Here is a 15,947-nt window from a genome sequence, read left to right as displayed (position 1 = left end):
CACCACCAACATAGAGCAGATGAGCTCAGTATAAGAGCGCAGTCAAATTAGCTTCTTATGTACAATTTAATGATGTCGAAAGAACCCTCCATATCCTGAAAGTGAAAGTAAGTAAGTAGTGCGTTTGAGTGTCACGTGAAATTACAGCTAATTAGGGTCACCCAGGCCGCTTCTCGCATTTACAAATTTGATTCACTTTACTTCTTCAGCTGGTTTTAATTTACGAAAATGAATAGCAAGTTGCGTTCTTCTTAAAACAATCAGTATGCTGACTACTTTCCTAAGATGTTTTTAAAAATAAGAGCAGCAAAAATTTTATTTCAATATTAATGAAGATAAAAGAAAGAGAGATGTAATTTTATTCCACTTCACGAGTTATTTCCTCTTGAATTTAAAAAAATTGCTCACTTGTTTTATCGAATATCTATTGCAAAACCACCAAATACTGATAGTTGGCTGAAATGTAAGTGGCGCGTTTCTTATATGTATATATATAATTCGTGCTTACACTATTTTTGGGTGTTTGGCAGAACTCCTCCTCCTTCTCTGAGTACATTTTGATGTTGTTCCACAAATGGAGGTACCTACAGTTTTAATCCGACTCCGAACGGCAGATATTTTTGGTGAAGAGCTTTTTCATAGCAGAAATACACTCTGAGGCTTGCCATTGACTGCCGAGGGGCGACCGCTATTGGAAAACACTTTTTCTTCATTTGGTGTTTCACCGAGATTCGAACCTACGTTCTCTCTGAATTCTGAATGGTAGTCACGCACAACCCATTTGGCTACGGCGGCTGCCAAAGTTCTAACAGCATCAAAATTTGCGACTCGCAATGCTTTTCCTCATCTTTGATTAAACTAATGTGCCACCTATTAGAAAAGTTTTGCAATTGGACCATGGATAGATTAAACATCGACATATACGATGGCAGAAGCCAATGATGAAGATGTATTTAAATACCAGCGATAGTTTCGGACATAAAAGATCTTTTAGGCGGAAATGTCGGTCATCCGGGACACTACAGATACAGAATTATTAGTATTATCGATACTTTTCAATATCATCGGCAGCTTCCTAATATTCAAAAACCATCGACAATTATGACGCCACGAAAATTGTCTTTATGCAAAGCGTACGTTGACCCTTTAGATGGAATGTGAAGGCCACAATGCTGCTGGCCACTTAAATACCCTCGACATACCCTGAGGCGGCAAAACACCAGCCGAGTTGAATGATCACATAAACACAGGGCAGGAACAACAATAACAATAGCGAGGCGAATACCTAGGTAAGACCATAAAGCAGCAACCATAAAGCAACAACAGCCTCCATGGGGAAAAAGACATGCTCAGCGAGAATGCGCAGGACGAGTTAGAGCAGCAACAACAACATCACATTTCATTGGCACTTACACGGATTTTTATTAGGTTGATGAATAAATTTCGAAAGTTTGCGTGTGGCTTTTCTACAACGAAAATGCAGTGGGTTTGGTTTGCTAACGCAGTGCCAGGGGCAATGCTGAGTAGTGGTGCACTTGCGGAGTCAACGAGTGGGTGGGTGGGTGGTTGCACTGGAACTATTAGTTGCCACGTTATCTTCGCAGTGTCGTTGTACGCAATAATTCGGTGACACTGTTAATAATTATGAGTGGAACATGCGGAAAATTGGCTCGCCACACGCGGGCAAGCACGCACAAGTGGAGATGTACCAGTTAGCGTAAAACTACCACACCCGCGGCAACAGAACCGATGCGATACACGCGCAAAGGAAACAAAGATCCCCTGTAAATTGCCACGGCTAGCAGGGGAGTAGAAGGGCACACGCCAATACGAAAATACCGCAATAACAACAAAAACTATCGTCAATAACCAAACTAATGCAGGTGGTTGAGACTGAGGCTTTGGGCTTGTGGACTTTGGACAAACACGAAAAACAAGAAATATTTATGCCAATACAGCAACAGTAACAGCGGTAAAAATATGTCCTGAGAAATAAATAAAAAGGGGGTATCAATAGGAGGGTTTGAACTTTCATATTATTTAATGGTCTTCTTGGTAAAACTGCAGAAGGAATTGTTAAAATTTTTGTCGCCGAAAATGCTCAGAAGATGCGCCAGATGGCTCTGTTCTCTGAAGAAGTCATTGTTTAATGTGAATTTTGGTACGACACGAAAATGTCATCCAATTCGTTTAAGTGGTAGTAGAGGCGCAGCGGCTATGTATTGAAAATTTGTATTCCTAAAATTTCTCGCATATTGTCAATGAATTTACCTGAATTGCAGCACTTAATTCCAAAGCTTAAGCAAATAGCGAAATTTGATGTTCTGGTTAATATTTTATCTTAATTCAGATCTACTGAATTTTAGCCGTTACTAGAAACAAAGTGTTTTATGCTTATTTTATTTAGTTTTCTTTCCCCCCTCTTGTTCACTCACTCAGGAGCATAGAGTCGCGATAAGAATCAGTCTTGCGTTGGTTTCGTTAATCTATTTTGATTTCTGACTGGGTAGGTGATTACACTACCGCTACCAGTCCTAAATAGTGGGAATGCCTAACCGGCGTTGCTTAGAACAATGCCTGCTTAGAGTGCCATCTGTGTTTCAAATTTTTCTGCCAGCAGGATCGCACAGATGGTTGAGGACTTCGCTAAATTTGCTGTGTCTGCGCTATTACCGCAGTTGCGCGCTTTCCCTTGCTGACGCCACTGATGCAATGTGTAGTTGTGTGTTTATCTTTGTTTTTTGCTTGTTTTAGCAGCCACAATGCAAATAATGCGTTGACTTTTGTGCGGCAATAGGGATGGCAAAGATAAAGTTTTGGGGTTGAGGCATGAGATTTTTTTGGTTTTTTTTTTAGAAACTGGGAAAGTAGGTAAATTTGCAAAAGTACCAGGACCATGCTTTACGTATGGTTCGAACCCAGAGCCTCTGGGATGGTAGGCTAGTGCACTTACGCTAGGCCGCTATTTTCATTTAGTTATATTCGCCAAAGTGCTTGAGTTATTATATAACAATATGAAGATTTGAACTTTTTTTGTGCAAATATCTTTCAAGATCGGTCAAACGGTGCTGTTCACCAATAACATTTTTTTCCTATGCACTATTGTGTTGGTTGTAATATTCATACTGTGGTACTTATACATATCTTTCTTGCCAGGAGGAAGTGTTTTATAAGTCATCATTTTATTCGTATTCTAAATTGTTGACTTTGTCTATAGATATAGATGGGCGGCGTGCATGCAAATGCATACAGTTTGACCGATTTCTCAAATCTCCAGACGCTCTAAACTGCGAATATTCAGCTCACGTGTATAATCCGTATTGTTGAAACATGGTTGGTCTCTCGAAGTGAAACATGACTGGTGTCTAACATCATCACACCGAGGCTACAATCTTTCGTCAACAAATACCTCCGCATCATCTGTAGTATATTATATTTTGGCCGAACATCAGCAGCAACGACGTGCTGTGGAGATCAACTAATGAGGAATCCATTCTATGGCAAATCAAACGCAGAAAGTGGCGATAGGGCATACAGGGTTTGATTGAAAAGTAATGAGCCTTCCCGCGCGGAGCGTCTGCCAAGCGATCAACCGAATCGGCTGGTGGGGGAAAATGATCGTTGGACCTTGCCCTTCCACTAGAAATCGGTTCCAGTTCGCTGCCAACAGCGGTGCAGTTAACAGCGCTCCGCGCGTGAAAGCTGTTTTAAAAGTGTGTTAGGATTTTGCAGTGGCGAAAATGGAGCGATCGTTGGAGCATCGTTACTCGATCAAATTTTGCGTAAAGCTAAACAAAGCGAGTACCGAAACCATTGGGCTACTCAAGGAGGCTTACGGGGACCAATCTCTGTCCAGTGCCCAGGTAAAACGGTGGCACAAGTCGTTCAAGGAAGGCAGAGAGGACGTCGAAAACGAACAGCGATCTGGAAGGTCTTCGACGACGCAAACAGACGAAGATGTGAACCGGGTTCGTGAATTTTTGAACATTGACCGTCGTGCTAGTCTACGTGAGATCAGTGAAGAGTTAAATTTAACTTATTACAATGTGCGGGAAATCGTGACCGGAAAACTTAAAATGCGCAAAGTGTGTGCCAAATTGGTTCCAAAGGTTTTGACTGATGAACAAAAGCAATTGCGTGTGGAAAAGAGTTGTGAAGTATTGGCCAAGATGGGGGTTCCGGTGCTTCCCCACCCTCCCTACAGCCCAGACCTGTCCACTCCGGACTTCTTCTTGTTCCCGCACCTGAAAAGAAAGCTGAAGGGGAGGCGTTTCGACTCCATCGAGGCGATCCAAAAAACTGTTACAGCCGAATTGAACGCGATTCCGGCAGATGAGTTTAAAAAATGTTTCCTGCAGTGGAAGGACCGCTACCAGCGGTGTATTGATGCTCAAGGGTCCTATTTTGAAGAATATTAGTTGCATAAGCGGAAAGGTTTAATAAAACTGCTTAAAAAAATAAGGCTCATTACTTTTCAATCAAACCCTGTACGCTTAGAGATCCACCAGATGGCACCACGAGAATGGCACTGGACTGAGACAAGAGAGCAGAGATCGCATTTGTCTAAAGACCGCTTGGCGCAAGTCGATGTTGCGTGACCTAGCAGATGCCGACATCACATGGGACGGCGCAAAAACAACAACCCAGAGCCGGATGGAAGGGTCTTGTCGAGACTCTATGCTCTCGAGCGGAGTGAACAAGAAAAACAAATTGTCTAATAAGATTCAAGTAAGGTTCTGCAAATACTCAGATCAAGAAAAATCGAAACCCATTGCATGTAGTCTCGAAAGAAAAATTCTTCTTCGACAATAAATATTAACAGCATTTTAAACTTTTCTCATTTTACATTTTAAAATTATAAATTATGTATTAAAAATGATGCATTTGTAAGGGAATACAAAATTTCGCATTGCGTTTGCAATGGTAGAGCAAAATTACAAGGAAAATATCTATGATATGCACATTTAGTGAGAATGGGCATAAAAGCCAGCTGACAAATTTTCCCCAATGCACCCCGACTTTCCAACACTTCAAATTATAGTAAAATGAAACTTTTGATGAATTTTACCTTCCTCCCGCTACAAAACCGACTATGTTTAGTCCTCTACTTGCTCTACAATTCCACTAATACTTGTGCCCCATTTAACTTTAAGCCGACCTTAACCTCTTTAATCCAACTATGCGCTTAATGAAAAGCACTCACTCACTTATATTACACAGCTTTTACGCTCTTTTACTAGCAGTAACTTCAGCTTCGCATTGCACTTTTCAGCTGAAATTTCAGTTTGCTTTTTGCCAAAGTTCAAAGTGCCGTGAAGAGTAGTAATCAAGTCGGCTTATTCCGTTCAAACTCTACAAAAATTATTTATTTGTTGCTAATTCTTCGATGGTTCTTCAACTTTTTGTTATTATTTGCACAATATTTACGTTGTTGTTGACATTGTTGTTGTACTGCTACCACTTTTATATGAGTTCGGAGAGCGGCACTTGGATGTTTACATCACCGCCAAGTTAAGCAATGCAAGGCGCTTCGAAAATTGCAAAGTAGCGTGGAGCGGCATCGAATGAGGCGTGTCGATGGAAAGCAGCAGCAGCTAACTCGAATGCTGGAAGATGTTGAAATAAAGTTTCGCGCTTTTAACACAATTTTCCGGGGCGAAAAGTTTGAATTACGCGCACATTTTATGTACGGCAGCCGTAACGATTCGCCCGTGACGTTTCCGCACCACCCCTGGCCAATCTTCATAAAACTGTTTAAGTCATGTTGCACGATTGCAATGCGGAAAATTACGCTTCCTCTGCTCTTTTGTAGTTTTCCTCTGCTGGCCATGGCATTATTTAATCGAATTTGGTCCACCGATTAATTTGGTGAATGGAGTGTGGCCTGTGGTTGGCGTGTATGACGGCCACCGAGTGCTTGCTGACGAATTTTGATATCGTCGTTAATTGTGGAATGCTGATAGATACCTTTGTTGCTTGATGGTGGAAATATTGCTGGTAAATATTGGCTCAAGTTGATAGTTCGCGCTCGCGCTATTGTTCGCTGTGTTTCTTTCATGCTCTTAAACTCTGGCTGTGTATAAATCCAAATACATATTATGAAGGAAAGGCGGTTTGCTTTAGGGAAAATTTTCGGCTGAACTTAGCAACTACTTTTCCACGTAAGAGTTCTACTATGGTATTCAATGTCATTCAACGTGTGTGCATAGATTTGACTTTATGTTGGGGTGGAATTTTAACAAAATTTCGTTTAGAAAATATTTAATAAAAATTAAATTTAAAAAATTCACGAGCTCCGCATTAAATAAAATAAATACAACGAGCAGCAGTAAAAGGTTGTTTCGTTTATTAAGTAAGAAGGGAAGGTAGTCGAGACTGAAATACAACATAGCAACATAAATATTTACATTCATGTATAGTAATTTATTTGCTGGCACTTAATGCGGTTGGAAAAGGGAAACATTTTTTTAAAAGGTTGCTATAGCACAGGCTGACCTAAATAAACAGAGCAAAGCTCCAAAATCCTCAATTCCATTTCTTAATTTTTTAAAATATGCTTATTTTTGGCGCCGGCTTAAACTGTTCCACGAATTTATATTCGCTGAAAATGTAGAAAATAAGGTAACATAGCCGATTTTTTTATTGAGATATTATTTTTCCATTTAGTATTCAGGTATTTACTATGCTTAAAATCTGGGGTGGTATATTAATTTTTTTATCTTCCACTTACTTTATCTGTATTTCTGCAACCCTAAATTTATCGGTGCACTCCTTATTTAATCTTAGTGTGACAACTGCCCTTATGATAATAAAATAATTTTTGTGCAAAATATTCATTTTGGATCAGATGACAAAAATATGCATTACACAGGCACCTCACTCTCCGAAATATTTTCGCTTTTTGCTGAAGCAAAAAAATTTTATAAGAAAAGCACTGGTTTACCTGCTGAAAATAAAAATGAGCCTGCATAAGTGTATCAATTTCAGCATAAGGCTGGCCATACCTGATATAAATAGTTAGAAATACTAGGCAGGTTGCAGAAAGTATAGTCAAATATTAAATTGTTTGAAAAGAAGAATATAAACTGAAACGGTTGAAGTACTTAAAATATGACTGTCCCAGCCTCGCTTCTGGGTGTCAAAAAATAATTATAACATCTAATGAAAGTACGGAATTCCTTCTTTAACTCCCTGCCGTGCTCTAACGAGTCTGATACGCGATGAAAATTTTTGTCCAAACATGAATATGGCGAGATAGGCTCGTGAATAGGTCGTCGCGCAAGTTATTGAAGTTTTATTTTTGGAAGTTTTAAAAGCAAAGAAAATTTATGAAAGAATACTTTCAACGTTCGGTATAAAGAATTTTCAATCAGTTCAGTAGAAATATGGATTGCTGAGTTTAAACGTGGTCGTATAAATCTTGATGACAATCCACGTCACGCAAGTCGAAAAACAGCAAAAACACCATAGAACATAGAAAAAATACAGGAAATCGTATTGGACAATCAACGAGTAACTGAAAGAGACTTAGAAGAAGCCCTAGTATTAGCTAAACTACTGGTTTTCAGAAAGTTGTGTGCACAACGGGTGCAGCATTCGCTAACTATGGAACATAAACACATTCGAATGCGATTTTCTCAGCAAAATTTACATTCTGTCAACAAAATTTCATTTAAAAAGCGCGCGATACACATACTATGTATATATGTCTAAATTTTTTTTTTCTGGAATGTTAGTGCAACTGTCCTCTATAGTGTCGCAGAGTTTGAGCCTGATCTGTCAGTTAGCTCGTTTTTGGCATTTAATTATATCAGTCAACCGCAGGTGTGCTCTGCGTTTTTCACTATGGATAAAAATATCGAACACAGAATTTGTCTTAAAGTTTGTGTTTTGAACGGGACTTTGTATGCCGAATCATTGAAAATCTTGCAGAAAGCCTATGGCGAGTGTGCTTTATCAAAAACGCGGGTCTACGAGTGGTATAAGGCTTTTGCAGAGGGCCGAGAAGTCGTGGAAGTTTTGCCCGGATAAAAACGGCGACAAAGTCAAGGAAATGGTGCTGGAAAACCACCAAACCATCATTTAAGTTGGAAGGGGGTAGCCTGTGACTAGTTCGCAACATTTTACACCATCAATTGGACATGAGACGTGTGGCTACTCGACTCGTTCCAAGAGAAATGAATTTCTTTAAAAAAATTCATCGGAAGAAGGTGACTGAACACATGCTGAAGCAAGTGAATTAGGACCCAATGTTTATCCAATCCATCATAACAGGTGATGAGACGTGAGTGTATGAGTTTGACATGCAAATCAGTCAGCAGACGGTATAATGGCGCTATTCATATGAGCGGCCGCCGTAGCCGAATGGGTTGGTGCGTGATCACCATTCGGAATTCACTGAGAGGTCGTTGGTTCGAATCTCGGTGAAAGCAAAATTAATAAAAACATTTTTCTAATAGTGGTCGCCCCTCGGCAGGCAATGGCAAAACCTCCGAGTGTATTTCTGCCATGAAAAAGCTCCTCATAAAAATATCTGCCGTTCGGAGTCGGCTTGAAACTGTAGGTCCCTCCATTTGTGGAACAACACCAAGACGCACACCACAAATAGGAGGAGGAGCTCGGCCAAACACCTAACAGAAGTGTACGCGCCAATTATTTATTTTTTTTTATATTTTTATTCATATGAGCCAACACCCAAAAAACCACATCAAAGTCGGTCAAAAGTGAAAGTCCAGCTACTCGTTTTCTTTGGTTATCATGGAGTTGTGCAATCGGAATTCATTCCAAATGGTGCTAATATATAATATAATATTATTAATAATCTATACTATCTATACTAATATTATAAAGAGGAAAACTTTGTTTGTTTGTAATGAATAGGCTCAAAAACTACTGGACCGATTTTAAAAATTCTTTCACCATTCGAAAGCTACATCATCCACGAGTAACATGGATTATATTTTATTTTGGAAATAGGGCTCGAGATATATGTAGGTCAAAACGTGGACCCGGGTAACCTTCGGATGTGTATGTACAATATGGGTACCAAATGGAAGCTGTTGGTGAATGCTTTAGTCCAGAGTATTTTTCATGCCGCTCCGTGACTAGGGTCTCGAGATAGAGACCAAAACGTGGACCCTAGAATGTGTTTGTACAATATGGATATCAAATTGAAGCTGTTGGTGAATGCTTTAATACAGAGTATTTTTCATGCCGCTCCGTGACTAGGGTCTCGAGATAGAGACCAAAACGTGGACCCTAGAATGTGTTTGTACAATATGGATATCAAATGAAAGCTGTTGATAAGTGCTTTAATAGGGGGTAATTTTCAAACCTATTGATGACTAGGGTCTCGAAAGATATTCCAAAACGTGGACCCGCCGTGTCTTTGCACCGAATTAAACCAAACTTACGCACATTGTTAATTAAGTATTGAAAATGGGTTTCGTAAAGTTTGGTTGTAATTCGGAGCACTGGCAACGGGTACAGCGTTCTTTTGAACCAGCCATAATGTCGCTTACTTTTTTAACGCTTGGGGCGGAACTGAACTGTCAAATTGACAGTGTGAGTTACAATGTGTCAATATTTCTTTCTGATTTGGATGCCATAAGGAAAAAACGTAAGTGCAACATGTAAAAATTGTTTGTGAATTTTTTTGGAGTGGATTTTGGAACAGTGAATAATTTCTTACGAAATTTGAGAATTTAATGTGAAATCCGAATGAAATTATGTGTTCGTGGAAAACAATTTTTTTTTCGTTTTTTTTTTTTGAAAAATATAAATGGATAATGGTTAAAAAAGCTCCAATGCTTAATAAAACATATAAATTGAAACGAAAAATTCATGGATGATCAGGAAAAAAGACGATTGTTTCTTAGTTATTCATATGCGTTGATTTGAAATTTAAAAACAATCTTCTTTTTTCCTGATTTTCAATTTATATTTTATATTTACTCAAAAACAAATAGAAGAACAAAAAATATTGTTTATGCCAAAGCGCTTGAATAAAGAATAAAGAAATAAATAATATGAAAATCATATATATTCTGTTCTAAACCATACCTATTCTATTTTAGTGTGCCCAGCGCAGGGGGCCGGGTTTGCTAGTAAATAATATAGAATATTATTTGGAAGTTATGCGCGTAGGGAACGCCCCAATTTGTAAAAAAAACTCATGGATCTTGCACCATGATAACGCACCGTCTCACAAGGCTCATTTTGTGCACACTTTTTTGATCAAAACCTCGTCAAATATCATCGCACAACTATCGCATTCATCGGATTTATCCTCCCGTGACTTTTACCTTTTCCCAAAACTTAAATTTCCACTCCGCAGATGCCGCTTTGAGTCGTTAGAGGCCATTAAGGAAAATTCGCTGAAGGAGCTGAAGAAGATCTCTTCAAATGCGTTTCAAATGTGCTTTGATGACTGGACTAATCGTTGGCATATGTGTATTGCTTCCAAATCGGCCAGGAAGTTGCTAGCATCAGTTTTTTGGGATGCGAAAGAAATTTTGTTTGTGGATTACTTGCAAACTGGTAAAACAATAAATGCTGAATATTAATGTAACTTTTAAACCAGCCAATACAGTAAACGTTTACAGTTCATCAATATTCTGGAAATTAGAAAAATACTGAAAATTTATGATTAAATTGCGCACAGGGTCGATTTCTAGACCATTTCTCCTTGCGGAGATCGGCCTTTATGTTCCTAATGAAACAGGACAATCCGTGTTTATTAAACAAAATACAACTCTATTTCTGAACAATTTTGTGTTTGAAATCAATAAAAACTAATTTCACACAAAAAAGTTATGGTGTTTTGAATAGGTAACACTTCATATCGTTCTCCCTGTATGTTTTTTGAACTGGTGATCACTGTAACTTAAAAACCGCTTGGAAGATTTCAATAAAATGTATACTGCTTTTGAAAAACATAAAAAACTCGTGCCTAATCGAAGGATTTTTTTTTTTCGAAAATTAAAATTGTTTTTTAAACAATTAACTGTATGTTTTTTTCTCGAAAATCTGAAAAATATTTCCTGGGGCCGCCATATTGTTATATTAATTTTGAAAACAAAAGCTTCGATCAGGCACAAGATTATCCATTGATAAAACTAATTTCTTTTGTCCGACTGATTTTAGATGAATTTCCAAGGACTTGTGATGATCACCGCAAGGGACTTCTGAAGACATTTATCCATTTTTTTTTAATTTAGCTAAAGTCAAGTCGTAACATGATTAAAAAATGCTATGTTTTTGTTTTTGTAAAAAAAGCAACTTACTAGCAAAAAAAATTATTGAAAATCATAATTTTTTCGGACTTCTGACTACCCCTAATCCCTTAATACTGGAGTTGAATATGTACACTTTGTGCAAAGAGCGATGTCACTGTTTTGCTACATTTGAGCGGGGATGTCAAAGGCCAACTGTGTTTTGCTAATTCTGCATTCAACATCCACTTCAGAACCACCGACTGTGGCGATCATGCAGCCATGGTAACAAAATTTGTCAACGCTTTAAGGGGGAGCCTGGTTTATGAGGTCTAAAAATCTCTCTTTGCGATGTTTTTTTTAAGGAAAAAATTAATTTAGCACTGCAAAGTTTTTGCTATCTTTTAATGAACATTTAAAAAGTATAAAAAATTTGTGTACTGGTTAAAATAAGTTGAAAAAAAAAGTTTAACATAGAAATTAGTAGAGCGCTGCAACGCTGGAGTTTCCAACTTGCGTACAAGATACAACTCGTAATTATTATCTAAAGCAAAAAATTCAAATGGATTTCTAATTATCATGATTTTTTATTCTAGATGAACTGAGAAAACTGAGAGAAATTCGAAACTTTCAACTTTTTGGAGGTTTTAAAGAAAAAAATGCCTTTCTATAAAAAAAAAAATTCACTTCAACTTGGTATAAAAATCTTGAAAAATTTTGTTTATCTATTTTGTTACTTCAAATAGATGAGAATTTAATACTAAAGGGAACAAGCTATGATTTATTTCAAAAGGTTCATTAGTTTTTTTTCATTGATGTATGCCAATTCAAAGAAATCATAAAAATGAAAAGTCGAGAAAAGAAGGTAAAGTTTTTACTATAGCTGTCCGGTCATAGCGTAACTTTGTATCTACGGAAATATTGAGAATTAGGCTCTGTAACTTTGTGTGAATATTCTGAAATATATTAGGAATCGCTTAAAACAAAAAAAAAAAAATTGATTTTTTTGACCTTATAAACCAGACTCCCCCTTAAAGCGTTGACAAATTTTGTTACCATGGCTGCATGATCGCCGCAGTCGGTGGTGCTGAAGTGGATGTTAAATGCAGAATTAGCAAAACAAAGTCGGCCTTTGCACCCACTACCAATGACTCCAATACGGTGCCATTAAGGTACAGTACTATTGTTTTCTCGACATTTACTTTAAGGCCAGTTGTTTTTTCTTTTTTGCTCAGATAGCCTTTTTTTAAAACATGAAGAGCCAGCTCATGTCCCTAACTTACATATTTTCATAGTTCAAATGCCAGTATCATAATGCAGCTGCCAAAAACACGAAACGATAATTTGACTAAAGAGATGGCGACTGACTACAGGATTACAATTTAATGCGAAATACTTGGCTATACGACGATGCTAAATGGATTGTTTTGCTTTCGCTTATTCAACTACTCCTAATCGACTAGCCATTTGTACTTGGTTTCACTGACCTTTAGCACATATGGATGCATTTCCATATGTATTTGGTTGAAGTAGTTATAAAATAATTGAAAAAATTAAACGGAATTTATTTTATAATTTTCAGCGAGTTCTATTTGAGCTTGCCTTTCGGCAGTATAAAAAAATGTTGTAGTTGTTATTGTTTACAACAGTTTGAAACTTACCAGGAACGAATATTAAAAGGCCAAACAGAATACTCCAAATGAAAGTCTGCATTTTTTTCAAATCCATTAAATGTTTTGTTCTGCGTTCGAGGATATGAAGAAAAGGCTGCCGCTGCTCTCTTCTGGTTGGCGGTGACAAACTATTGCGATTTGACAACTTGCGCACAGTTCGTAGACGAATACACTAACGAATAAGTTGGGCATGAATTTGTTTCGAAATTTGGCACACGCGCGCCTGTCAATACGAATGGGTATGGGTATTTTACGTTTGTATGTATTGGCACAATTTTGGTCGCCCGGTTGCCTCTGGAAAATCGGCGGATTTCGATTATACTTCAGTTTGCTTTTTGATAATATTTATTTGAAATAAACGTATGCCACATACATATGTATGTTTGTGCAACAAACGACCGACTGACTGAATTACCGCCTGACTGAGTTAGTGGAGCACTGCCAATGCCTTGAGTGTTGCTATTCGCGTTGTTGGTACGAGAGTTGATGATGATTTCATTGATGTTGCTTTTGCTGTTGCCAATTCTGCCAGAAATACTGCAGCTGTTCGCATTTCGTTATTTTTGTTGCTCTACTTGCACCCTTTTCGAAACTTCGTTGGTGTTTCTTGCACAGCGCCAAAGTTAACATCCTCTGCACACATACATACGCACACACCCATTTGCACTCACATGCAAGCACTTCGAGGGCGTTTATTCTTCAGAGTCTGTGTATTTATGATTTGTTTAGTTTCGTTTTTTTTCACTTTCATTCGCTCCAATTCTTTCGCTTTTAGACAACCAGCACTTCAACCATTTTTTGTCGCTGTTTGTTTTCTTTTTTGGTGATTTTTGTTTGTATTTGATTTCATTTTATTCAATTCAATTGTTTATTTTCAGCTATTCTTTTTTCGGCTATTTTCTGTGTATTTATGCAGGGCTACTTATGTTACACGTGTTGTTGTTGCTCTAACGAAATTTATTTATACGGTAACTTAGTCAAGCGAAAAGAAGAAGACACTCATACGCCCGGTTGGTTCAAATGGTTCACTACACATATGCAGGCTGAAGCGGTGATGAGCTTCGTTCTTAGAAATGTGAACATCTACACTGGCGATCGCGAAAGAAGACAGTTTGGTTCCTTTGATAGAATTCAAAAGTAACTACTAACGCCATTAAAAGAAACTTTTTAGTTGTTTATATGGAAGAGGTAAAAACTTTTGAAGTTTGATTAAAAAATTTTAAATTTATAAACCTTTATAGAATAAAACATGTTAAGATAATTTCTTTTCGGTGCTTCATGACCACATTAAACAATGCACGTGTTTTCTAAGCAGAAGTAGCCGCAATTAGGGAAGAAGTGGATTGGTTGCTTACTTCTGTAATTACTTCAGATGGACTAAACTGATGTTACCTGTCATGTTCGACTGACTGGCGCAAATCCTTCTGTCATTAAGCTGAAGGGAGTGCGGGCGGCTGATTGGACTGATGACGGACCACTTTCTGTGGGCAAAGCACATGGAAAGGTTGGGCATCTCCTACAGTGCATTCCGCCCAGCTGATGGAGAGGAGAATGAGACGGCAGAGAGCATTTTCTGTGTGTCTGCCTCGCTTTTGCTCGAATCAGGGTTGAGGTCTTTGGCACTGATTTGTTAAGAAGCAAACACCTTGGCTCCTTGGCCCCGCAAGATCTACTAGATTTCTTCAGAGGTCTGGTAGATTTTAAGCAAATTAAAAGGGAATCTGAGTGCAGTACAATGGACTTAAATGTATCCGTGTGCTGTACTTGCTAGTTGCTCAGACAAACAAAAACAAAAATCACTGTAAAAGATATAAATATCTACTTCGGCAGCCAAGCGGCAGTTAGTGGCTTGGGCTCGTTATTTGTGCGTTCGAAATTACACCGGGAATGCCTGACCTCTCTCTGGACAGTATCGGAATACTTCGATATAAGCCTCATTTGGGTACCCAGTCACAGTGGCATAGAGGGAAACTACAGGCTGGGATTAGCTGGGTAGACAGAAGACCTGGAGATGGTTTAAACGCAAACTGAGAGGGTTGAGGTTTCCTTGAGAACTTGTGGTCTGCTCCTGTAAAGATGGGTCTCACGTCAACCAAACGAGCGCTGGATTAGTGAGCAAATGAGCAAAGTTGCGAGATTCTTCTGGCCCCAGAAGATCAGGGGTACTCAAGGGAACTTCTAAGACTAACAAAGCCGCAGTGCTCGAATTTGCTTGGTATCCTTACCGGACATTTTCCGTTGTGGACACGTTTGGAATTGCTTCAAGTACTTTCTGCAGAAGCTGTCTGGAGGACGCGGTAGTACTAGTTCAAGACCTTCTTCTCAGCTGTCTTGGTCTTGTCCGGCAAAGGCTATGACATATGGGCTCTCACTTTTTTGCGAACCTGCGGATTTAAATATAGCACCCCTGATAAAATTCATCAGTAATTTGAAGCGGATCATACGAACGTAAATTGTCACCGTTGGTCGTCATACTCTAATCCAAAGCCCCTTCTTCCTGTTTGGTTCCACCTGTTTGGTTCATTCCCTTCTCCTTTCGCTTCATCTGCCCCTGTATTGTATCACAACTCACAAATTTCGAATATTTGTCTAAGAGGGCCATTCGCAAGGGCTGCTATTTATCCTTAGCCCAGGTGTAGACAATGCACATAGACTGAGGCGCTAAAAGGCCGAATAGTTTTGCGGATTTGGAACCATATTTCACAGCTTAACAAAAAAAACAGCCTTATATTACTCCAATACTACCCATTCAAAGTTATTCAGTCCACACGACTATCCATTGCTTATTATCTTTCAATGCATCTGAATGGCATATTTATTGACATTTGAGACTAAAGCCCTCCAAAGTTATTTTAGTGGGTTAATCTGAATTACTAAAAAGATTTTCTAGCAAAAAAAAATAATATCAACGTGAAATACTCCTTATTCCATAATGCTCTCAACTTTTTGTCAAGTAATGCACCTTTAAGCAAAAAAATCGGTCCAAAATTATTTAAGCTAACGCTTACATTTCAATACATTTTTCAATATATTTTTTTTTTTTTTTAATTAAATGCGAACT

At 38.3% G+C, this 15,947-nt stretch overlaps 1 protein-coding gene across 1 annotated transcript in view; it reads right to left on the bottom strand.

Moving 5' to 3' along the window:
* Window positions 1-15,947, bottom strand: part of LOC129241873 (mucin-5AC) — a 204,705-nt gene that overhangs the window by 49,389 nt on the left and 139,369 nt on the right. The window contains exon 2 of the mRNA XM_054878450.1: window positions 12,875-13,058. Within this exon, the coding sequence (XP_054734425.1) occupies window positions 12,875-13,058 (184 nt within the window). The remainder of the gene's footprint in view (window positions 1-12,874; window positions 13,059-15,947) is intronic.

This window comes from Anastrepha obliqua, chromosome 1, assembly GCF_027943255.1.
Source record: "Anastrepha obliqua isolate idAnaObli1 chromosome 1, idAnaObli1_1.0, whole genome shotgun sequence".
Classification (NCBI taxonomy): Eukaryota; Metazoa; Arthropoda; class Insecta; order Diptera; family Tephritidae; genus Anastrepha; species Anastrepha obliqua.
This window is presented reverse-complemented; position numbering and strand designations above follow the sequence as displayed.